Raw genomic sequence first — 26,650 nt, forward strand, 5'->3', positions numbered from 1 at the left:
TACAATTTGGGGAAAAGTTTCCAGGAAATAATCATTTCCCGGCAACAGTCATTCTAATTCCAGGTACACTCTAAAGCTTAAGGTGTGACCACGTAGAAACTCCTCTACAAAGTCCATGTGACAAGGGTGGGTTCTACAGCGAAACGGTTGAGAATCTAGTGGTCTCTGACTGCAACAGCACAGAGGTCAGCAGGCCATAAAGTACATGTGACATCACCCCTAAAGATAGATTAACTGAAGGCCAGAGCGGAAGAGTCTGACAAACATTCTGAGGGGTTGTGGGAGTCTCTATAGCAAAAGGTGTGTGAGGTCTGCCACCACAGAGAGCAAAAAGGTCACCAGATCATTAACAACATCCACTTCTAGATGTCTAGGCAGGAAGACAGGTGTTTTATCTCCTCCACTGAGGAGAGGCTCCTGCATGTCTAACGTTCCTGGTTTCCCTAGTGATCTGTGGCACAAGGACCTTTGTGGCCCTCACAGCCCCATGATGCAGCAGGAAGCTCCTCAACATGATCCCTGCACCAGGACTGAGCCTAGATTTTCTGAAACTGCATTAAGGTCAAGTTACATAAATCTTACTAACAAAAACAAATAACAAAAAAAAAATTTAAAAATTAGTATCACTTGTTCCAGATAACCTTCCTTTCTAATTTCTGGAGATATATAAACTCATTCTCATTACCTACAGAATAATCTATAGGAATTTGTTCTTCAAATTTCTCATTTGCTTCTTTGATGAACAGAAAGTACTAAATGAAAGTACACATGCTAAATAACAATTACTTTCATTTTCTAATTTAAAAATATGAATAATGTATGAAACATTAATATGCTTATAACATGAAAACATGGCTCTCAGCAGGAAGGTGGTAGTGCATGCTTTAGTCCCAGCACTCAGGAGGCAGAGGCAGACAGATCACGGTGAGTTCAATGACAGCCTGGTCTACACAGCCAGTAACAGGACAGCCAAGGCCACACAGAGAAACCCTGCCAATATCTAACACAGTAAACATAAGCAATTTATGTCAATAGGAAGATAAATGGAAATATTAACAATAAATTATATAAGATACTCAGAAATTTATTTGAAAGGATCTCTTAAAATATATGTTAAAAGAGATCTTAATATCTTAATAGTGATAAATCAATACTAAACAGGATAGGAGCACCTCCTTGAAAGCAGAGCTGAACAAAGGGCAAACAGCTCAGTAACCCCTGGAAAGTTTGAAGGGCAACAGGACAAACCCCACTTACTACCTACAGAAAGAATCCAAGTCTTATAATCTACAACAATTAGCTTGGGTTTAGGATACAGTTTTACGATAGAAGGCTAGCCTAACATGTGGAAGGCCCTAGGCTCAATCCCAAATACTCCAAGAATTAATGGATTAATTATTAGTTAATTAATATAAATAAATTTCTTGGTCAGGCAGTCTCAAATAGCTAAGAAAGAAAATGTCGTTTTACCCGGAAGGTATGAAAACAGCTCTTGTGTGCAGCACCTATCACTAATTTGTTAAGTTCAGTTAAGTCAGTCACACAAATCCCTAACTCTAAGTAGCATTCTTGCTTGGGGAGTCCCTAATGTCACAGGGTACTTACCATCTCTTTCAAGATTTCATACATCTGCTTCAGGAACTCCTGGAACCGGGTCAGGTGAAGACAGGTGTCCTGCTGGGTTTCCTTGGAGGAGGCCTGTTCCCATACAGAAAGCTTCTGCAGCCAAAACTGATAGTCTGGAGCAAGGTCTGCAGCATCTGGAGCCATCTCTAGGTGGAGAGCAGCGACACCCCTCACAGCAGCCTGTCAAGGAGCACAGGAAATGGTGAGGTCTTCCGAGAGGGAACAGAGGGATCACTTAGGACAGGCTCCTCTATCAGCACACTCGCAACCCACCAAACGGCCTGCTCGGGATGCTGGAGTCCTCTCTGAATCATTTTAAGTGCGTCAGCCAGCTGTAGCTCAGATTTTAATATCTGAACTTTTATCATGGGTAACGCCATTACTAAAAGTCATTACACTTCCACAGCAACACACTAATTGTGGACAAAAGGCACAGCTGAGAATACTTTACATCTCCTTAAGACTGAGCTATCTTTAACTGCCTTAAATGTGAAGTTCTTTTGTGTATTCTGGATGAGAAACCAGAAACATCCCTGGGTATCAACCAACAGTCTGTGCCTGAAAATGCTTCTGCTATCCTGATGCTTTTATGCTTGCTTGGCTTCTCATTTAGGTGTAAAGAACACGATGCAGTACTAGCTAAGGAATTTTCTTTTCAGGTCCTCTTCACCTCTCAGGGAAAAAAAGGTAAAGTAATGTATTCCTCATGCATCACTTTAAGCAATCTGCTTAATTAAATACTGCTCTAGGAAGGCTGGAGCTGCCCAGTGGGTAGTGTGAGCTGTGCAGGCTGAGGACAAGGTTCCTGGCCCGTGTCTGTATCTCCAGACAGATCCTTAGAACTCACTGGCCACCTAATATACCCAGTGGGGGTGCCAGATTCACTGAGAGACCCTAAGTCAAAAAATTAATGTGCAGAAGAATGGATAAAGAATATGTGGTACATTATACAATGGAGTATTACGCAGCAGAAAAAAAAATATGACACCTTGAAATTTGCAGGAAAATAGATGGATCTAGAAAACATCATATTGAATGAGTTAACCCAGACCCAGAAAGACAAATATCATATGTACTCACTCATAAGTGACTTTTAGACATAAAGAAAAGCAGCCTACAGTTCACAAACCTAGAGAACCTAGACAACAGGAAGACCCCAAGAGAGACATACATGGATCTAATCTATACGGGAAGTAGAAAAAGACAAGATCTCCTGAGTAAATCGGGAGTGTGGGAACCACGGAAGAGGGTAAAAGGGGAGGAGGAGGAAGGAGGGGAGCGAAGAAAATATACAGCTCAATAAAAACTTAGAGTAAAAGAGAAAATGGTCATGAGGTTACATTCCTAAGAGACATCTGCTGTACTGTTTAGAGGAGAGGTCTGTGATGCCAGTCTCACCGGACTCCAAAACATGTACGAGAGCAAAGAGGAGAGTGAGGGAGAGACAAAATATTAGCAAGGGATGAATTTGGGCATATGGGATTTTATTTTGCCATTCTAGTAAAATTTCTAAAATTTAGAAAGTCAAAATAAAATATCAAGAGGAAAAAATTAATGTGCATATGTGCATGGCCACTCTCACTCTCCACAGGCACACAAAGGTGTGTGTGTGTACCCATACATATGTGCACATCCACATATACACCACATGCATGAAAATAAGTTAATATTTAAAGGTAAAAATAATTTTTTAAAAGCACTGCCTTACATGTAAAACCCATTCACAAGAGGCCATATTTTCATAAAACATAGCACATTATTTCCTAGTCAGTAGACTCATTAAAGGACAAAAAATAAATCTCCTAAGTCTGACTTCTTGCCCCTGAAATAAATGTAAGAAAACACAACAGGAGTTTACCGGCCTCCTCAAAGGAGAATCTAGGACAGTGGACAGCAGGGGCCCCTCTAGTCCAGTGCCAAGTGTTCCTGTGTTTCCCTGGGACAGGGCACATGCACTAGGTCAGGGACTGCACTCACAACAGTAAAGGCTGCGGTCAAACCTCAGACCAATGACTACTGTAAGATGCTGCTACTAGGTGCCATCCTTTAAAGGAAAATGGCCCTCCTCCTCCTGAGCAGGACAGCAAAAGACACTGAATGTGACAAATCCCAGAGACCCCCCAATGGGGAGATGGCAGTTTCCATGTGGCTTTACAGTTTTGAGCAATCAACCAAAGAGGAAACCAACAGAAAGCTAACAGGAGACACATGCACACTAACCAAAGGACACTAAAAGCCAAAGCGGGGAGTGGCCAAGTCCAGCCTTCGGATTATCCTAATGGCTGTTTCCAGTCTCTCAAGAAACAGAAGGCCGAACTCTGCCCAACAGAGGAGAAAAAAAAAGTCCAAGATCAGGCCACACAAATCCCACCAATCCCAGGTCATGCTGGGAAGCTCCACCCAACTCCCCAAGAAACCATACATAAAGGCTGCCTCCTGCTCAGTTCTTTGCTGTTTCTCACCCCAGCAGAGGTTGCTGCCCTCTATGTCTTTCCAAAAGAATTTCATGTGAGGTTCGTTGTGCAGTGTGAATCTGTAGAATTTTTTGGTCCCTAACTGTCAGGACCCCCCAGAGCTGCAGCTCTTACATTGGGAACCTTCCCCCCCAGAGCTGGAGCTCTTGCATTGGGAACCCTTCCCCTCAGAGCTGCAGCTCTTGCATTGGGAACCCTTCCCCTCAGAGCTGCAGCTCTTGCATTGGGAACCCTTCCCCTCAGAGCTGCAGCTCTTGCATTGGGAACCCTTCCCCTCAGAGCTGCAGCTCTTGCATTGGGAACCCTTCCCCGCAGAGCTGCAGCTCTTATGTCTCCTTTCACTGTCCTCACTGAAATCAGCTACAAAACCCTATCTGCAAAAACCAAACTCTGCAGGTACTGCACTCTCTGCAGGCACTGCACCCTCGGCAGGTACTGCACTCTCTGCAGGCAATGCACCCTCGGCAGGCACTGCACTCTCAGGCCTCCCTTTCCTTGCTCCCCAGTACAGCAGACACCGCCAGGCCAGGTTGCACACAAGCTCTGGAAAATAACTACCCCTCCAGACTTCAGATCTTTTCCCCCCTATGGCTTGACAGCTCTTCCACAGTGAAAGTGTTCTTAAGCATTTATTCATTCAGTTACAGACTCCATTAGCGGTAAATCAATTCTCTGCCTTCCCAGAATCAAACATGATTGATAAACACTCAACACATCATTAAATAAACAAGCAATAATTCTCTGGTAGTTTTCAAAATACAGTTTTAAGCTGCTTCTTCAAATAATTTCGTTTTCCCAAAATATAAGACAAGACCTCCAAAAAATGAAAATATCAAAGAATTTTTGGTTATCTTGGTGAAGTGAACATACACATGTACATGTTCACCATGCTCTGGCCATGTATGAATTGCTTCATACATGTGAACTAAGATTACATCATTATCCAAAGTTAGATAATGTAAAATCCCAGAGGAAGAGATTGCTAGGAAAGGATAGAGCCCAAACAGTGAGATCTCAACCCAGAAGCAGCTCCAAAGGCTGTACCATTGTGTATTAATCAGGGTTCTCTGGAGGGACAGAATGAGAGAGAGAGAGAGAGAGAGAGAGAGAGACAGAGACAGAGAGAGAGACAGAGAGAGACAGAGAGAGAGAGAGAGAGAGACAGAGAGAGCGAGCGCATGTGAAGGGGATTTATTGGAGTGGCTTACAGGCTGTGGTTCAACTAGTCCAACAATGGTTGTCTACCAATATAAGGTCTAAGAATCCAGCAGTTGTTCAGTCCATGAGGCTGGACCCAGAATCCCAAAAAAGTGGGCTCTAGTACCAGTGAAGGACAGGACTTGCCAGGGAGAGTGCAAGCTCCCTTCTTCCGTGTCTTCTACACAGGCTGCCAGCAGAAGGCACAGTCCAGGTTAAAGGTGGTTCTTCCCACCTCAAAAAAACATAGATCAAGAGTAGACCTTCCCATTTTAGATGATTTAATTAAGAAAAATCCCTCACAGGTGAATCTAGCAACCTGGGTTCTAGTTAATTCGAAATGTAGTTAAGTTGACAATTAAGAACAGTCATCACACCTCAGAAAAGCTAAAATTACCACTTTTGTGTGATAATTTTTTCATATGGCACTGGGAATAGTTTAGATATTTGAAAAGGTAAATCAGAGAAATATTTACAGAAACAAGGAACAAAAACACTTTTATTTTCAAAAAATTAAAACAAACCTTTGTTTCAACATGGAAAGTTGAACAGGTCAGGGATGCCCCTCCAGAGAAACATCGGCCTCACAGTACACAGTCAGCAGTGCTGTCTACTGTGCAATCCCCCACCTCTTCTCCATCCTATGGTGTATTAGGGCCTGCCATTAGTCAAGGACGGGACCATGATTCATGTTAGCCACATCAGACTCTGCTGGGAACCTCACCTTGAGTGAGGTGGATAGAAATGAAGAAAGAAAGAAGAAAAGAAAAAAAAATGAAAAGCATTCTCTCTTTTCCTCTTTTTTTTTTTTCCTCTTTTCCTCAATTTTCTCCTTTCATTTTGAGATAGACTTTCGCTCTGCAGCCCACGCAGGCCTCAGACTCAAGGCAAACCTCCTGTCTCAACCTCTCAAGTCCTGAGATTACAGCTGTGAGCCACTCTCTGGGGCCTTGAGTACCAACCAGCCTCAGTACCCCCACAGGGCTCAGAATTGGATGTCTATGGCAGGCGAGGATCTGAGGGTAAAAAATTAACTCAAATATGTTACCTCTGCGTGTTTTTTGTCATGCAAGGGGAGAAAGTGAAGTGAAAGGGGAAGAATAAGGAGAAAAAGAAGAAGGGGTGAGTTCCACGAGCTTTCTAGTTTTTACAGAAATAATTGGAAAATTCCATAGGCAAGGACATATACATATCAAAACCACAAAGAGGGCAGGTAGATCCCAACAAAGCAGTACTCTGGAACAGATGGCACCACCCAGGGAAGTGCCAGCATTCTAGGGGAAGTACCTGACATCCCAAACCATTAGATAAAGTTACTAAACATCCCTGAATCCTTGATTCACCGATTCTCCTTGTCTAATCTCTTTGGTGATAACCAGCTTTGAGGACGCCCAGATTTGTTTGTTAGCAAAGGTGGGGCATGCTGCCTTCCTGCTCAGTGCCTGTCTTCTATAGAAATTTCTACGTGGTCTGTTGCAGGTAACTTTCTGGGATTGACTCTGTGCAAATTTGACTGCTAGAACAAAGAGTGAATGTCATTTGGTGTGGGGGAATGGACCAATTGCCTGTGCAGAAGTTACACTGCTGAGGTACTCTGGGAATGAATCCCATTTTGAAGGGAAGAATCGTGGCTTCACAAGGTTTTTACAGGTATGATGGTGACTTTCCCAAAAGACAAGTGTTCCTGCAGCTCTACAAAACAGGTTGTTCCATGTAGATGTGGATGAATACACTTCCCGTGGATCTTCCTATTGGTCTGTCAGCTGTTCAGTCACTGTAGAGTCTTGTGGACTCCAACAGACCTCCACTTCTTGGAGCAGCTACCCTACTTCACGACCTGAATGTGACAGAATCTCCTCTGCCATACCTAACATTTTACTGTAGTCTCTTCGTGTTGGCAAGGTATTGAGGAGAATTCTTACATAAGCGCCTTCATGAATAAAATGTCTTTTCTTTCTGGCTTCTTCCAGAAGTCTCTAATTGTGATTTTTTTTTCCTTCTTTGTAGTTTGAAAAAGCAGTTAGATATAGTTAGGTATTTATCCTGCCAAAAGAGCCTCTGGGATCTAACATTAATTTGAGAAATTCGGTCATCACTGTGTAGGTATTTCTTCTTTCTCTTGTATTCCAAGCACAGAGCTCTTAGGTCTGGTAGTCTGCTGTTTACTGTGTTGGTTCCCACCCTCGCTCTCTTTACTTCCCAGTGTGGGAGGTCAAGTCTACGCTGCTTCTGTGTAAAGCCGCGAGCCGCTCTTTTGAGGGCCTCGTGCTCCTGTGCTCAGCTGTGCCCTATCTACTGGTGAGACCCACGTCTACCAGGTAGAAGAAAGGATGTAAGTGGTCCTTTTGTAAGGGAAGGTAAAAAGACAAGATAAAAAATACTCATTGTGGTCAAATACCTGATAGAAAGAATTTAAAGAAAGGATTTATTTGGTTATGGTTCAGAGGCTACAGCCCCTCATGAAGAGGAAGGCATGGCAGCTAGGGTGGTTATGGTGGCAGGGTCCCTGCAGCAAAGACTGCCAGCATATTTGTTATATCTCCTTGGATCAGGAAACAGCATTTAGGTTGAAAGCAGAGTGACCTATAACAAAGCCCCACTCCCAAAGCCCCTTATCCATGGTCCAGGCTCAGTGTGCTAAGGGTTCTACAACCTACCAATGCAGTGACACAAATAGCAAGTGTTCCAAACACTGCACTGTCAAGCTGTGAGGAACATTTCACCATTCAAACCACAGCATTCTGTCCCTGCTCCCATAAAGCAAACTGTGTTCAGTCTACTTCCAACATCTACATCTCACAGTTCAGTGCTGTTCAGAAGCCCAAAGTAAACTTCACCAAGTTACAAGCTCGTATTAAAGAACGGCAGAAAATAAGCTTCTTATTTCAAAGTGGAGGGAAGGGCAAAGCAAGAAAAGACTCAAATCAAGCACAGAGACCCATACTCTGTGGCTCCACAGCTGGCATATCTGGAGGGTACAGCAACAGCATATATTCTGGGTTAGGTAGCTCCACTGTCCATAGCACACATGGCTCACAATATGCCACAGTTTTCATCCACAGTACTGCGAGACACTTTGCTCTCAATCGAAACCTTCCCTCCAAGAGGGAAGGAATGGTTCATGAGACTGAGGTCACATGTCTAGGAGAGCTGAAACTTGCAAAACTCTGGCAGGCCTTTCCCCAGCTTTAAAGAAGCAGTACCCAGCTGCTGAGGAAGGAAACTGGCCAGTACAGTTGTGGAGAGGAACTTCTCTGATCTGCAGAACTGTCTGCCTGCAAATCTGTGCAGAAAGCTCCAGAGATGCAGTTTCATGAGACATCACCCATGTTCAGGTGGGTTCTTCAGCGATAATGCTGTTTTAACTCATGTTTCTATAAATGGCCCACACCCACAAATCTTGGACTTAAGCTTAGATAACAGGTTATCACTGTGAATTAGCAACTTAGGAAAGAAAGAGTGACATTTATATTAGTTTAAAGTAATTTTTTAGACTTTGTATATTGAAAGCAATGAGTCTGGGGCTGGAGAGATGGCTCAGTGATCAAGAGCATGTACTGCTCTTCTACAGGATCAGAGTTTAGTTCCCAGCACCCAAGTCAGACGTCACAACCACTGTAAATCCATCTCAAGAGGGACATGATGCCCTTTTCTGGACTCCACAGGCACCTGCACTCACATAGGCACACATAGTTAAAATATACTTTCTTTAAAAGGCCTCTTGGCTAACAAGGACAGCTACAATAAACCAAATAAAGAATTAAAAAAAATCACTTAAAGTTATATCCAATTTCAGTTATACTTTAGAGAATGGCAAGCTATACAAGTAAGATCAGTAACTACTGAATGTGATTACATAAAGCTACATTAAATATAATGTTGCCCACCCAACACCCTCCTCATCTATGAACTGTTGGAGCATGTGAGCAGGGAAGTCTACAGAACCAGAACTGCAGGATCCCTACAAGAGGACAACAGAATATCCAAGAAGAGCCCAGTGAAAGGCCATTATCGTGTGCGGCAGATGCTAGGCACCTTGAGCCAGACCAGTGACTCATGGCGATGGACACTTTCATGTGAAGACGGAAGGGCTAATGGTGCAACTCACGGGCTACACACACTACGCTCCTGATTGCTTGGCTGGGGTTATTTTATTTTATTTTTTGCTTTGTTTTGTTTGGGTTTTGGCTTTCCTTTTAAATTCTGAAGGGAAGGTTGTAGGAGCAGAGGGTAGATGCAGGGGGAAAGGGAGATGAATGGGATCAGGATGCATGATGTGAAATCTGCAAAGAATCAATAAAAGTAGAAGATGAAAATAATTCAATTTTATTGCCTTTGAAAAGAAGAATCGGGGGGAGCAGGTATAGGAATGTGGTCTAAAAACTAGCACATGGTAGTACACACCTTTAATCCCAGCATGCAGGAGGCAAAGGCAAGCAGATCTCCAGACGGGTCTATAAAGTGTGTTCCAGGACAGCCAGGGCTACACAGGGAAACCCTGTCTCCAAAACAGAGAAGATAAAACCTAGCACATAGAGTGGCAAAAGCTTGGGGGAGGTATCTGGAGCCCTGAGAAGCTTGCTATACTCAGGAGGAGGCCAGGACTGCCACACTCAGGAGATCAAACAGCTACAGCAAAAGCAGTGACCCAAAGTGAAGCTCCCGCCTATGGATGACAACCTGCCTGTGAAGGCGAAGGCCGCAGTGTGCTATCAAATATTAGGTAAAGATGTGTTACCTTTGTTTATGCTGTGGAATAGTTAATGATACAAAGATGTGTTTGTTTATGCTGTGGAATAGTTAACGATGCAAAGATGTGTTGCATTTTTATGTTGCACCTGTTTAACTCTGTGAAGCTGTGGTTTAGGACACTAGGTGCTCTTGCTAGAGCGCCTGCCCGCCTGATTGGTGCATACGGCAAGTTTATATGGTTAACGCTAAGATATTTAATGACTACTCTCCATGCCTGAGTGCATCTTTCTGCCTGCCTTTCTCCTAACCTTCCTGCTTATAGTCTTTATTAAAAACATCCTTAGTAAAACCCAACTCTGATTCATACTGGCTAGTCCGGCGATTCTTTTCTGCACTGAAGCCACAAATCCCAGTTTGGCCTGAGTCAAGGTCAGGCCTTCCCCTATAACATTAAGGGAACATCGTAGGTTACCAGAGGTAACAGCATGGAGCTGTATCTCCATCCCTCACCACCTAAAAAGCCCCTTCTCTCCCAGGTTCAACCTATAATTGCCTTTTTTAATTTTATGTGTAAGCATGTTCTTACAACATGTGTGCATGTGCACCTCCCGTGGACCTGGCACCTACGGAGATCAGAAGAAGCGGGCATCAGACATCCTAGAATTGGAGTTATGGATGGCTGTGAACGACCTCCTGGGGACTGAGAATCGATCCGTAGTCCTCTGCAAGAGCAAGTGCTTTTAACCACTGAGCCATCTCTCCAGATCCTCATAATTTCTCTTAAAGGATTCAAAACCTTCTTGTTCAGTAGCACAGATTCAAGTTCTCACTTCCCAACAAGCTGTACTAGGATAGGGATTTCTAACACAAAAATAAAATGTTTAGCATTTAAAATTAATAAATCCTAGATCAAAGAGGCCACCTCTGTAGAGGGGAGTCACCCATATCTTATATCTAGTACCCTTTTTAAGCTGATAAAAGCCTATCATGTAAAAAAAAAAAAAAAAACCCTATCATTTTACAGCACCAAAGCAGAGTAGGACAGTGGGATTGGCCTCCTAATTTACTGCCTTATAGCCCATCTAGTGCCTTCCCTAATCTTCTAAACCCAAATACCCCATACTCTGAAGCTCAGAGACCTCCCACCCACTGTAGCCTTACATACAAGGCGTTTCCTTTGCTCTGTGGGCTGCTGCTAAACTGCCTACGCCTTCCCCGTCCCATCTGAAATGCATCTCCAGTGTTCCTCGCTAATGAACCTGGAAAGAAAGTATTCAAAACAATGGACAGCACAAAAGTTCCTTTTCAACTAAAATCACCCTTACCTGTCGCCGTTCCCCTCGGCCAGCAAGGAAGACGCGCAACACCGGAGCTCTTCTTGCTAAGCAGTTTATTTCAGGACTTTATTCACAGCAATCTTTCTCTCTCTCTCTCTCTTCCTCTTTTTCTCTCTCCTCTTTTTTTTCTCTCTACCTCTCTCTCTCTACCTCTCTGGGCAAACCTCTCCCAGCCCTTAAGTAGGCCTGGACCGCCAACCCCAGATTGCCAGGTGGGCACTGCCCATAGGTCCACGCATATGCAAGCAGCTGACAATCATTGCGTGATAATAGCATAAGTCAGGCCTAGTTGATATTCGGAGTTGATTATCACAGAGAGCACTCGCTTTCGGGATTGCGGAGGGCGGAAGCCAGCACCATGAGGTGCAGCTCCACGCAGCTCTCTACATATTGCCATCAGGTGCAGCTTCACGCAGCTCTCTACACTTACCCTCTGCAAAGCGGGTTGTTTCAGCAAGAATAACTTGCTAATAATTACAACTCTGCTGTTGTATTATAGTATTTTAGACATTTTTAGGCCATACAAGGAAAATGCTGTGTCTGTTCTAGCTGGTGCAGTAACTACTTGCTTTGCTAGATCTTCATGGGTGTAAATTACATACCTACATATTTTGTCTCCTCAAATACCTGTGAACCAACCAAAGTCAGAAAGAGAAGGAAAATCGTGGGCATGTGGATGGGCCAAGGAAAGCAGGACAGCGTCTCCCAGAGTCTAGTTGAAGCCTCTTGCCTCTTGTCAGTTGAAGATGGAGGACTCCAAAACACTCACAAATATATGTCTCGTTAGTGCTGGGGGAAGGTGGGACCACTTTTGCAAGTTGGTTCCCTCCTTTCACTGGGTACCAGAGATCAACAAAGGTTATCAGGCTTGTACAGCAAGCACCTTTACCTACTATCTTGCCAGCCCTAAAAGTGTCTTTTCATAAACTCTAACTCTGCTTCACACTGGCTCATCCTGAAATCCTTTCCTTCCAAGACACATACCTGAGGAGTACAAGCCAGCACACCACAGAGTGGAACTGCCCACGGCAGCACAGCTTCCCATCAACAGATGAATGCACAAAGGATCAGTGTGCGGAAGCAACAGAACTTCAGCTGTAAATGAGAATGAAAATTGCAGGAAAATGGATGGAGATGGAGGTCAGGTCATGTCATACAATCAGAAAGAGTGTGTTTTCTCTCATATGAGGAACCTACAATAAAATTATACATGCATATCTATGTGTAGAGCATGAAAACTGAATAGGGCAGATAACAGGGACAGGAGGGCTGAAGGGAGGGGGACAAGGACAAGAGAGGGTAGTGGGACTTATGTGACGTCAAACCAGAAAAAAGGACTGTGTGAACAGGACCAGCAAGAAAAGGGAGAGGGGCTGGAGAGATGGCTCAGAGGTTAAGAGCACTAGCTGCTCTTCCAGAGGTCCTGAGTTCAATTCCCAGCAACCACATGGTGGCTCACAACCATCTGTAATGAGATCTGGCACTGTATCCTGGAAAGTGTATATATAATAAATAAATAAATTTTAAAAAGAAAAGAAAAGGAGAGGGTGCAGGGCAGAGTGAAAGGTGAACAGTAACAGAGGCAAGGATACGTGTGCATAAGAATGCGTTACTGTGTACAGTAACTTTTAAAAAGATAAACTGAAAAACTTTACCTTTCATGTGAAAAAGAGAGGTAGCCTGAAATGAAATTATGAGAAGGAATTATAATTAGTGGTATGCACACAGGACTGTAAGAACCTACTGTGAGAAGTTATGACTCAACAAATTAGATAATCACAGAAAATGAATAAACCCCCTAGAAACTCAATCTGTAAGACTGCATCGGGAAAAAGCAAAACAAAACTGCCAGAAAATCTAAGCAGACCAATAAAAGTAAAGAGATTGAATAAGTAAGCAAAAGAGTCCCTTGTACTAGAAGGCTTTACTGGAAAATGGCAACTATTTAAAAAAGAGTTCACACCAATCCTCCCAACAGTATTCCAAAAACACAAAGAGGAAAGAACAATTCCAAACTCATTTCCAAAGACCAAAACTGTCTGATGCAAAAGATAGACAAGAACATTTGAAGAAAATTACAGGCCAATATTCAGGATGAACTCAAAAATACAAAATCCTCAAGTACAAACGAGGGGTGGGGGGATACGGCTCACAAGTTAAAAGCATTGGTTGCCCTTGCAGAGAATCTGGATTCTGTTCCCAGCACCCATACGGTGACTTACAACTGTAATTCCAGCTCCAAGGGATTCAACACCTTCTTCTGGCCTCCACAGATACTGCATGCACATGGTACACAGACATACAGGGAAACACTTATACACATAAAATAAAAATAAACCTTAAAAAAAAAGATACTATCAAACAGAATTCAGTACTGCATCAAAAGGATTATATAGGGTGAAGAAATGCATCCTAGATTCAGTATCATCAAATCTATGAATGAAGCTCATCTTATCTAGTATGAAAAACAAAAACCATGTAATAATACTGATGGATGCAGAAGAAGGCAACATTTTTTCGTAATGAAAACTGAACAGATAAGGTGTAGAAGGATTGAGCACCGACACACTGAAGGCTGTGATTGACAAGATCATAGTGATCATCACACCCAATAAAGAAAGATAAAAGCTTTCCTCTAAGACCAGGGGCACAGCAGAGAGCCCAGTCTCAACACCTGTATTCAACAATTAGAGGAGAGAGAGAAACGAAAGGTATACAATTTAGAAGAAGTAAAAATGCCTCTATTTGCAGATGGCTCCCAAAAGCCTCTGAGAACTGAGAACTGAATCTGTAAGCTATAAGGCATGAAGCTAACAGCCAAACAGCAGTATTTCTGTCCACGAGTAGACCTAGTCACAAAAGAGTTGTCCAAATTTTATTTCCAATAGCTGAAAAATAACAGTTTAAATGAATTTAACTTATAAGGTGAGAAGTCTCTACACAGAATATGGTACAGTATTGATGTTGGATATTGAAGAAGAGACAGAATAAGCCATCTGGAACACTATGAAAATGTCCATGCTACACAAGGAAGTCTGCAATTCACTACAAGCGCTTAGCAAAATTTCATTTTTCACAAAAAAATATTTCAGAAAAAAATAATTATTTCAGAAAAACTATTATTTCAGAAAAATAAACAATCATAAAATTCATATTCAACCACAAAAGACCCTACAGAGCCATACCAATCTTTTGGTTTTTTTGTTTGTTTGTTTTTTTAAATACTGGTTCTCCTGTATAGTTCAGGCTGACCTTGAACTCCTGACTGTACTGCTTCTGTCTTCCAAGTGCAGATCTTTCTCAGGCTAGCTATATAAACATGATCCTTTCTTGCTAATCTGAGCACAGAAGAAGAGCAACATCCCCCAGCTAGCCATGCTACCAGAGGCAAAAAACTCATACTCCAGTGTACTATATTGTCAGACTATGCTATACAAGTAGGCCGTAAACACATTTTCAACTTATTTTCAGCTTGTAATGGGCTTACAGGACCATAATCCCATCATACATTAAAATGAGCTGTACCTAAGAGGTAGAACATGCAATATTTGATGTTCAGGTTGAACACAGTTTCAGAAAAGAACAGAGTGAAGTTAAGGATGTTGGGATCCTGATTAAGAAACCAGGTGCTTACAGAGGAAGCGAGCAGAAACACACCTGGGAAGAAAGACAGCTGGTGACATGGTAAGTGCCAGACAGTGTGGAATCCAAATAAAAAAAAAATCCAGCCGAGCAGTGGGCTACATGAATACACATATAGAGATGCAGCTCAATCAAAAACATAATGAATAATTAACAAACACAGGTTAGTCATTAGTCATCTATAATAATCAAACTTACAGTCCTGCTAGATATATTTTCGAGGTTAATCCTAGATATGTTTAGCTCAAATATATTTAATAGATAATGGTCCTCAAAACTTGTCAGAGATCTGATGAATATGGCATTCGAAATGTTTAATAGAAAAAAGCTAACTATGACACAGAATCACAGACCCCGGCAGTGACCCAGAGGTCTGCAGAGAAGATGACTGGGCAGCACAATGTCTTCACCTGGATTATGGTAACACTAACCACTGGGAAATATTTCCCAATTCAGCACCTACCACCAGGAGCTGGCCCAACTGTGGACAAGCAGGACACAGAAGAGTTGATTGGCCCGCTCTGCCTAGACAAAGTAAGGTCAGTCTCTCCCATGTTCCGCCTCCACAGAAAAGCTTCTCACCTTCTGAACCTGGCAGCTGAAGACTGATGTCCTGGTACCTCTGGCTCCAATGCCATGGAGACCACAGGCACCTGGAATGGCCGTTTAGGTAATGGAATAGTCTCTCTCTTTGTAACTGATACATAGGCCATTTGGCTTATATTTCCTGCGATAATTCATCCTTCTCAGATCTCTGATGGTATTGATGACTACCGCTTTGTCAGCTTGGAAGCAGTGGGCAACCAGATTATTCCCCAAGGCTCCTGCCACCTTGTTAGCTCATTTCATTTGAAGTTAAAAAAATCAAGCCTTGCTCTTTCTAGATCTACTAGGTATCCTGTTGAGAAAAGGTAGACAGGTTTGCCTTATTTACAGGCTTCAGATGTAACTTTCCACTAAAGGAACATGGTTTGCAATGGCTGCTCTCAGTAATACTGCCTTGTCTCTGGTAAATGATTAGATGGAAAGAAAAAGTGTTAAAGTTTATGCAAGTTTTAAGGGTCTAAGAAAATGTTCTAAGGAATATAAAGGTCTGAGGATGTGAGAGTCTGTGTAAATTCCGAGGGTCTAAGATTTATGAAGGTCTGAGGATGTGAAAGTCTGTGTAAATTCCGAGGGTCTGAGGATGTGAAAGCTTAAACGAGTTCTGAGGGTCTCAGAAAGTGACTTGATGTAAATACAAGTTGTAAAGGTATAAACAAGAGAACATTTCAGATTTCTTTCCCTTTATAGTAGGATTTCCAAAGTTCAGCATTTAACATTAATAAGGTTCTGATCAGCTGACAGAGCAATGACTACTGACTGCTCAGTCACAAGCTCAAAATTTTAAATTTCCTTTGGTTGCCTTCTGTAATGGTTGTTCTGTCTCTTTAAGAGACAAGCCACGCCCACTCCCTCCCCCATCCGCTGAGGCAGGCTGATCTTCAGCTTCCAGCCTGAGCACGTCTCTTTTCCATCTTCCTCTCGGAGAGGCAGCTTCACTTCTGCCTCTCTCCCCACTTCTCCGTCTCTTTCTCCTCCTCCTCCTCCTCCTCCTTCCTCTCTCTCTCTCTCTCTCTCTCTCTCTCTCTCTCTCTCTCTCTCTCTCTCTCTCTGTGCCCCCCCTTCCCCCTCTATAACTCCCTGAATAAATATCCAACCTCACTCTCCATGTCATGTCTATCCACGTCTCTGTCTCCTGCCCGCCCGCCCGCCATGTGTCTCCCTGCCTGGGACCAGCCACGGCTCGGGGACCAGCCTTCTCTGCCTGGGACTGGCTGCTCCCAGAGCCCTCTGCCTGTACCCACATGGCCCCCCTCCACCATTTGGGACCTACAGCATTTCTGCTGCCTACTGCCACCGGGGATCTTGCAGCATTTTTTAAAAAATTATAAAACCTTCTAAGTATAGACTTATAGGTGCTTTTCATTGGGCTAGTCATTTCTGTCCAATCTATATCTAGCTCTCTGGACTTGGCTGACAGACACATTCAAGCATCAGCGGCTGACTATAACACACTCCAAAGGACTGCAAGCCCTGAACTTGCTGAAAGCTGATGTGAACCAATCCAGCCTACATGAATGCTCCCTGTTTCTTCAGCTGAGTCGGCAAACCAGATGCTTCTGATGAGTGCCCCTTTTCCTGAATTCTCCTTGCCTTCCTAGGCCCTGACTACAACATCCTAGTTGTTGTATGTTGCCCCTTGTCCCCCAACTCTAATGTTAGATCAAAAGGAAACTCCCTGGCATAGGGGTCTACTATAGTGCTACTAGCGTATCAGGAAAGGTGCTTGATAAAACCAGTCAACCGATCTATCAACAGGAAGATTAGCTGAAACAGTTCTATAATATGACAGGGCACTCCACCTGCTCTATGTAAAACAGAGGTTATTGTATAGCCTGAAGAGAAAATTGTTGTTTCTATATAAACTACTTAGAAATCACTAAAAATGATCTGGCTGTATTTGGGGAAAATTGCAAAAAAAAAAAAAAAAAAAAAAAAAAAAAAGGATGACCTGAGATGAAATAAAAAACTGGTCCCCGCTGACATTCCCAGGTTGCTTCTAAATATTAACTCTGTAATCCATTGCATGCTTTTGACCCTTCAGCTTCTGCTAACTGCTATTGGCTCTGGCACCATTGATGCCTTAACTAAACGATAATTCCTGTTTGGGTACCATTAAGCTGACAGTTATTAGATCCCAATATAAACAGGTACTCATCACAGTCGGGATACAACTCAAGGGGGGGGGGGGGGGGATGTGAAAGCCAAAGTTATATTTTAAGTTTTAATTACTATGCCTTAGAGATCCATGAAACAAAGAAACAAAAGGGCTCGGATCTGCAAGCCCCTTGCCAAGGACAGATCCTGAAAAGCAGGAGGCTGTGGTTATGGAAGATAACAAGCCACACGTTTTTCCCTCCCCTAAACAAGTTCGCTTGACCCATCTGCATTGGATGTGCAGGAGGTTCACAGGCTGGAAATACATCAGGATGTGTGCTTGTCCCTGGTTGGACCTGATGGGAAATGCAATGAATTATGGGTTTTCTCTCTTAAACCCTTGCTTGCTTGATTCTGGGCCATTTCCTGGGAACCTGGGTATAGACCTGGCCAGAGCCCTTCCACCTGGCGAGTATTTAACTAAAGCTTGTTTCAAATCTGGCTTTAAATTGTGGCAGTGATCTTATTATCGATTGGTTGGATTAATACCATGTCTTGCTGAGAGATAACAGCTAACATAAACACCCCCACACTCAAGAGCATTTTTAGTAAAAGCTAACCAAGGAGAGACACTGCACAAACCTAACTGTCTTCCAGAAACAGAGACTTCTGAGCCCAGAATACTCCCAACTTAACCTTCCTTCAAATCAGTCACAAACAGGACATAAACACAATGTCTCTCTTCTTCTGGTAGCCTGCCCATGTCCATGCCAGGCTGCCCTTCACCTCCAACTTTCTCCAGGGACTGGTGGTTCTGCTCAGTCACAAACTCAGTCATCGGCCACCAGGGTGGGCACAGGCAAGCTTTGCTTTCAGAGACCAGGGAGAACCCACTTCCTAAGAGCAAAGGTAAAGGAAACAGTTTCCTTATTTCCTCGTTCTAAATAAGATAATAGGACAGTTGCGTGTTTATGCGCCCCTCCCTTCACCCTTCTAAGTCCCCATCCATTAAAATCCTCAATCACAAGACGCAGAGGAAGGAAAATCTGATAAGGTTAAGAGACTGGAAGAGTCTAGGGGAGTATAAATGGGAGGAGGAAGTAAGAATGATCAAAGGATTAAGGACTAACCAGGAAAATCTCAGCACTCCCAAAGGAATACAATATACAATAACAAGGGATGGTAACAAAAGAGGAGGGGAGGGGAGGGGAGGGGAGGGGAGGGGAGGAGAGGAGAGGGGAGGGGAGGGGAGGAGAGGAGAGGAGGAGGGGAGGGGAGGGGAGGAGGGGAGGGGAGGGGAGGGGGGGGAGGGGGGGAAGGGAGGGGAGGGGAGGGGAGGGGAGGGGAGGGGAGGAGAGGAGAGGAGAGGAGAGGGGAGAAAGAGAGAGCGCCTGAGAAACAGAGCTGATCCCTAAAACCATAGCTAACAGGAAAAGTGACAATTTCAAAGCCCCAGCCCAGGGATGTGTGGTCACCCCACCCGGGTGTACTTGTAACGCTAGTTCCATTCTGACTTGGGGTAAGGACCACCATTATTTACACTCCATGCCAAAAGACACATCTGGAAAGAAGCTGGAAAGTCAGTGGCAAAAACATGAGGGCAGGGCAGAAGGCCAAGGACTACACAGAACCCATCTAGTACTGAGGTTAAAATCAAATGGACTGTGATGGAGGGGAAAATGATGCTGAGGGAGGTTTGCTGCACTAGGGAAAGCCCACATCTGGAGCTGTGTGACACCAACTTGAAGATTGGGCACAGAAGGAGAGGGGGGAGAGGGAGGGAGGGAGGAGGGAGGGGAAGAGCGAGAACGAGGGAGGGAGGGAGGGAGGGAGGGAGGGAGGGAGGGAGGGAGGGAGGGAGGGAGGGAGGGAGGGAGGGAGGGACAGTGGCCAGAGTGGCACAGCAGTAACATTAAAACACATACACACATTTAGAATAAGAGGGCAACCAGGACACATAATAATGTTCCTGGTTCACTTGAAAAGATGCTTATCGTAACTTCTTATGCCCAGCAGAGAAGCTACAAGACAGATGTGTGTAATGCATGATGTTTCTGTGAAAGCATGTGTACACACGTGTCTTTGAAAGAGTCCAACCTCAGTGATCAGCATTATAGGTAGTTTTAAATTAAAAATATTTTGGGGCTGGAAAGATGCTCAGAGGTTAAGAGCACTGGCTGCTGTTCTGGAAGATCATAGTTCCTTCCTCATCACTCCAGCTCCAGGGGATCTTACACCTCTGACAACAGACACTGCACTATACACACACACACACACACACACAATCTTGAATAGTAATTTAATGTTTTCTATACTTTTCAATTTAATTAAAATAAAAGTGCTTTACAAGAAAATAAAATCTCAGGGGCTGGATAGATGGTTCAGGGGTTAAGAGCACTGACTGCTCTTCCAAAAGGCCCGGGTTAAATTTCCAGATTACACGGCAGATTACACCTGTCTGTAACTCCAATTTCAGAGCACCTGACACCTATGGCAAAAATGCCCATGCACATAAAAATAAAATACATAAAAAAATCTCCTTCCACATCACTGAGTCTTTACCTTCTATTCATTGATTAGTAAACATTTCCTTTAAGGTAGTGCTTCCAGAATGGGAAGAAGGGACCACTGGCCAAGCCCATCTGTGTTACTATAGAAAAGTCCACGTTCTATAGACCAAAAGAAAGGCTGGAACTCGGCACTGCTGTTCACTGGTTCTGGGACAGGGGAACCTGGACATTTCAGTGCCAACTCCGGATACTTTCAGGTGGGAGCAACATCTACCCTAAAGGGCCATTTGCTAGTTCTCAGGATAGTCCCCAGGCCCGCAGACAGACCTGTGTGTTCCTAGGGTAGACAGTGACCCTTTACACAATGTCACACCTTTTGTCACCTGGTAGAACACCCTATTCCAAATAAAGCCCATTTTGTCACTTTCACCGAGCTCCTGCTAGTCTGATTTCTCAGCTCACCAATGTCCAGTGCAGCAATCCCCCACTGCAGCTTCCCCAGAGACAGAGTAGATCTTGGGGAATAGAACCCAGATCAAGGGTCAAGAGAGGAAGCCATGTCAGAGCGCAGGCATACAGAAGCGGCTTTCCTGAGGGCCACAGTGCCCAAGCAGGAGGAGGAAGAGCACAGAAACCAGACTGCTGGAGACTCGGGACGTGCTCATGCTACAGGGTGTGAGAGCCCTGCTTTCAGCCTTTCAAGCCTGTTTTTGTTGAAACCTTTGAGGAGATCCATTTAAATACCCTATGATTGTAAATATGCCGGGAACCACTGAAATAGGAGGGGATTGTAAGGTAGAACACAGGGTAATTAACTGTAATTACCTCCCTAAAAGCTGTTTTCAAATACAGTCACACCCCAAGGGGTCTGGGGTGGGGGAAATGGCAGAACTTCAATCTAAGAATCTGGAGGTGGGGGCACAACTTAGTCCATGTCCCAGCCTCCTACTCTTCCTAACTGCCTTCAGAAGATGAGTTCCAGCATTTGTGAATGAAATTATCAGCACTGATAGCCCCAGACTAGAGGCTGGGTTTCCTAGCTGCTCTCACCATGACACTCTACATCTAACCCTGGAGATCAACTGAGATTACAACTTAACTTGGATCTTCAAAATGGTTCCTTCCCTCTAAAACAGTGTGGAGAGTCTGTAAACCAGGACAGAAACTGTGGTCCCTCAAAGAGGACTGTTGTGAGACTAACCCTGCGGCGATAGGCAACTTCAATTCTGAAAGGCTTCTTACCATCATAGCTACTAAGAAATATGTGCCAAATTTATATACACAAATATGATGTACGCCAAGAACCTGCTTCCTGGGACTGGACATGGGTGTGTGAGGACAGCGCTGGTAGGCAGCGCTTCTCACAAGGCAAAGCTTGAGTGTGCCAGCCGGGGCTCCTGGAAGCAGTGCCTGGTTCCCAACAGACACCACTCCTTTGTCCTCTCCCTCAGCTCACTTTTTCGTGCCCTTCTCAGTGGTCACAGCCTTATGCTGAGTCTGTGAGTCCTCCTATTAACCAACTGTCAAACCTAGGGGTGGTCTTGAGCCCCCAAACAAATCAGCTTACCATTTTCTTTTTTCTTTTTTTTTTTAAATATTTATTTATTTATTATGTATACAATATTCTGTCTGTGTGTATGCCTGAAGGCCAGAAGAGGGCGCCAGACCTCCTTACAGATGGTTGTGAGCCACCATGTGGTTGCTGGGAATTGAACTCAGGACCTTTGGAAGAGCAGGCAATGCTCTTAACCACTGAGCCATCTCTCCAGCCCCCAAGCTTACCATTTTCTTGACTGACATTTCTAAATACCTATCCCCTCCCCACAAAGAACTCCCAATTCCTGTATTTTTTAAAATTTTATCCACTATTTATGTATTTACTAATGGGGAAGGAGGGTGCCACGGTTCCCCTGAAGCAGTCGGAAGACCCTTGCAGCCATCCGTCCTCTCCTCCCATCGTGTGGACCTGAGGACTCAGGCTCACCTCGTCAGACTTGGTGGCAGGAATCTTTACCTGCTGAGCCATCCTGTCAGCCCCTACTGCTATTCTTTCATCTTTCCAGGTTCCCCATAACCTGTAATTCTTCCTACCTAACCTCTACCTGGTCTACTTCCTATTCACCAAGGCCATTAGCTCCGTCTGCCCTTCTATAACCAGAGAGAAGTCTCCAACAGAGAGAGAATTTTTTAAAATATAGAAATCTTTGCTTCTTCCTAATTAAAATTGCAAACAATCATGTTTCCAGAAGAACTCCATGTTTTCCACACAGAAACTTCAGATACTGCCTGGACCTGCCTCATGGTTTCTCTTCTCCAAGTACCCTCCCCTGCTAGTGGTTCAGGGCTTCCATTCTCATGGGCCACCATTCACTCTCCCCTAATTCTCCATGTTCAGTCCAGTCAACTGCTCTAAGTCCTACAGTCTCTCCTGTAGAACATGCTCACCATGGGCCTAACAGTCAACCCAAGGAGGCTGCATTCCTGACATTTGTGTTCAAAAGAGACTGCACCAACTCCCTGTGGGCGGGCTCACTGCATAGCATGATGCATGCAGGGCAGTCAGTGCTGCAGAAAATGAGTGGTTGACATTTTCCCAAAGAGAAAAAAAATCTAAACTGAGGTGGCTTATTGTGCAAATTCCATCAAATTTTTTTAAAGAATAACACAAATCCTTCATAAACTTAGGGAAAAAAAACAAAATAGGGAACATGCTTGAATCACTCCGAATACCACTGTCGTCAGATACACATGCACAGGGGTTATCATGTCAGCGGTTTCTGCACCGGAAAGACAATCAAGGCAACCAACAGCGCCTCAAACAGACACAACAGTCTCATCTCCAATACCTGCTCCAGGAGCCCACAGCAGCCCATCTACGAGCAGCCACCATCATTCACCTCCTCTTCTGTACTGAAGGTGACGAGCAGAAAGAGTCAGATGAAAACACCAGATTCACAGAGTACATGACGCCGCCATACGTAGAAAATCCTATGAACTCACAAAACATTAAAAAAGCCCACTGGAAGGAAATGACTTTCAGGATACAGGATCAACATACAAAAGCAGCTATATTTTATATGCTGGTATCAAGCCATTAAATAATGACAATTTTAAAGCAATTCTGTTTAAAATAGCATCAAAACAAACAAAAAACTTCAAAGTATGAAAAGACATCTGTAATCCCAGAACTCAGGAGGCAGGGGCAGAAGAATAAGAGTTGAAGACATCATCCCTACAAAGTACGAAGCCAGTTTGGGACACATATGACCCTGGCTCAAAAAAATAAAATGATATTCTTTAATATAAATGTAACCAAAAGGGTAAATTCCGTATACTAAAAATTACTGATAACACTGGGGAAATAATTCTGAATAAATGATAAGTTAGTGAACAACCGTTGAGACTGCAATTCTCTCAGAGATGTGCAAGTCTGTCTATCATGACAGCGTCACAGCAGCGCTCTGAGGAAAGGCACATGTAAGTGTAAGGAAACTGCTACTTGGGTGTCATGGAAACGTGTTGGTGAGGATGCAGAAGAAGCAAGACCCTCACACACTGCTGCTGGGAATGCAAATGAGCACATGATTAAATTTTCTACACACAACTATTATTCTTAAGAACTAAAACAAACTCAACCTAAATGTCCATCATCTGAAAATCCAAACATGGCACATACAATGTACTAGTCAGCAATAAACAGGACCAAACTACTGATACATGCTACTACATGGGTCAATCGCAAAATTATTATGTTAAGGGAAAGAGGTCAGACATAGTACACATTTCACATAAATGAGTGTGAAAATGTCAGGAAAAGGTTACTCTAAGGAAAGAAGAAAACAAACCAATGGAGGCAGGAATGGCTACAGATCTGCATGTCTGAAACCATTAAAGTGATACAAATAATTCTGAATCTGAGTTGTGGTCAGCATTGAGCAATTCCAAATATCACTTCATAGCTTAGAAACAGTGTACATACCTTCCTCAACGGGCAGTTTCCAAAAGTCAGGTGTGGTGGTACATGCCTGACGTCCTATATCTACCAAGACACAGGCCTGACCGTTGAGGAAAAGGCTAGCCTGAGACACATAGGAAGACTCTGTCTCAAGTAAAGGATGATTTGCATATAGAGTCTTTTTTGTAACAACAGAAAAGGCTCAGAAAGGCATGGACAAGGCCCATTACAGACTCTCCAAGCTAAGGGACAGGGAGGAATTGCATTCCAAAAGGAGGGGGCAATTTAAGAGCTGGGGCCTAACTGGGCAGTGGTAGCATGTGCCTTTAATCCCAGCAATTAAGAGGCAGAGGCAGGCAAATCTGAGTTTGAGGCCAGCCTGGTCTACAGAGTAAGTTCCAGGATGGCCAGGGCTACACACAGAAATCCGGTCTTGAAAAAACAAAAATAACTGTGGCCTACTGAGAGGAATTTACATATTTAGTACTGTAGAATCATGAGAGAGACCCTAGCTCCTAAATCTATCTTGTGTCCATTCTCACAGTGTTTCTGACAGAATAGCATTTAACACGCTGTGATATAGGTAGCCTAGAGACCCTCATCAGAACCATGCAAATGCTTTGCGTTCTTGACTCTCTAGAATTATGAGCTAAATAAACTACCCTTTTTTGTTGTTTGTTTTTGTTTTTCAAGACAGGGTTTCTCTGTGTAACAACCCTGGCTGTCCTGTAACTCACTTTGTAAACCATTTGGGGGCCTCAGACTCAGTTTGTGGCCTCAAACTCTCCAAAATCCAACTGCCTCTGCCTCCCAAGTGCTACACCTCAGGCATTTTGTTACAGCAACAGAAATCTAATACATTCCTGTAGCACAGTTCCTAACAGGGAAATTATTTCAGTACAACAAGGAAAGTCAAGAAACACCTAACAAAGATACCCAGATAATTTTGCAAGATCTTTTTCAAAACAAGTCTAAATAATAACAATTATAATAATATGTTTTATATTTAGCAAAAAAATAAAACACTCAAGCCAGGAGTAGTGATACACGCCTTTAATCCCAGCACTTGGGAAGCACAGACAGGCGGATCTCTGTGAGTTCAAGAAGCGCCTGATCTACAGTTAGTTCCAAGACAGCCCTCTGGCTACATAGTGATACCACGGGAAAGAAGGGGATACCAACACCACACTCAAGAACTGTATTGTTATCGGAATCTCTGTATTCTCTTTTCCAACAATATTAGATTTTTAGTAAATCACTGAAAATTCCATTATGTCTCCTATGAGAATTCTTTCATATTAAAGAAGTTAGCTAATCAGAAACCATAAACAGGAACTGAGAATATGTATATCATAAACTACACTAAGATTTTTAAGGAGCATTTCAGGCTGAATTCTAGCCTGAACTGAGGCTCTACCGCTCTCACTCATGTGAGATGCCCTGGGGCCTCTCTTTGGCCTAGACATCCATCCAACCTCCTATTGGCCAAGCTGGCCTCCCTGAAGTTGGTTTTATAAATACAAGATTTGTGTAATTGCTACTGGAACTATCTGCCGAAATATGGAAGTAGTTAAGAACCCCATTCATTTAAAATGTACACACAGCTTCCCATGGGCAACAACAAACCCTCAGCCACCCAAACAAAGCAACATTTTGTGTTGTTGTTGCTGTTGTTGAGAACAGGGCTGGGGAGCCAGCTCAGTTGGTAATGTGCTTGCCATACATACATGAGAACATGAGTTCTATCCCAGAATGCATGCTTGTTGCTTTGGGTTTTTTGTTTGCTTGTTTGATTTGGTTTTTGTTTTGTTTTGGCTTTATTTTCTTGTTTTTTTTTAGTGTGTGTGAATTGAAGGTCTTAAGTGTGTAGGTCTTACATTTGGTATCATCCTAAAGATGAGGACCATCTACAAACGGGTGACGTATGTCAATCACGTCCGCTTAAACTTATTCAGTGAGGTACAGGATCTTTTTAACCATCTCAGATTAGAGCAAAAGTCCAGGCACACAGAGATTCTTGCAGGAACATTCCTTGGTCTGTCCAAAGATTCTCATCCAACACTCTCTCCAAGCCCAACCACCTAAAAACTGTACAAAAACAAAAACAAAAAAAGCACACTGCGCCCCTAAACCCTCTGGGGCTTGAATGGCCTGGGTCTGTCACTCAAGCAGCTGTGGGAGGGCGTCCATATAGGGGCCCAGGATAGACTGTTCTAACGGATGCCAAGCAATGAGCTTCACCTTTGCTATAGTCTTTCAAAGTCACCTCGGCAGCGCTGAAGACCCAGAAAGAGGATTTGTGAAAAAAAGGGAGAAAGAAAAGATAACCGGACACCTCCGGCCTCTCCTCTCTTTGCCAGCCGCACTAAGAGTCAGTATAGGCCGTAGGCCCCGCCCCCCACTATCGACTCCGCCCCTCTCCGGCTCCCCCCCCCCCCCCCAACGTCCTGGATCTGCCCCGGTTAGGTTTCAGCACCGTCACGCCCATCTCGGTCTGTCTGCCTTAGCCACGCCCCT

At 43.7% G+C, this 26,650-nt stretch overlaps 1 protein-coding gene across 3 annotated transcripts in view; it reads right to left on the reverse strand.

The window, feature by feature from the left end:
- Fancc (FA complementation group C) overlaps positions 1 to 26,650 on the reverse strand; it is a 110,369-nt gene that overhangs the window by 83,334 nt on the left and 385 nt on the right. For all 3 annotated transcript variants that reach the window (XR_009058200.1, XM_057787713.1, XM_057787712.1), the window contains exon 2: positions 1,606 to 1,806. Coding sequence is in view for 2 of the 3 variants with exons in the window: in XM_057787713.1 (XP_057643696.1) it covers positions 1,606 to 1,770 (165 nt within the window). In the remaining variant the exon portion in view is untranslated. The remainder of the gene's footprint in view (positions 1 to 1,605; positions 1,807 to 26,650) is intronic.

The sequence above is a fragment of the Chionomys nivalis genome, chromosome 13, assembly GCF_950005125.1.
Source record: "Chionomys nivalis chromosome 13, mChiNiv1.1, whole genome shotgun sequence".
NCBI lineage: Eukaryota > Metazoa > Chordata > Mammalia > Rodentia > Cricetidae > Chionomys > Chionomys nivalis.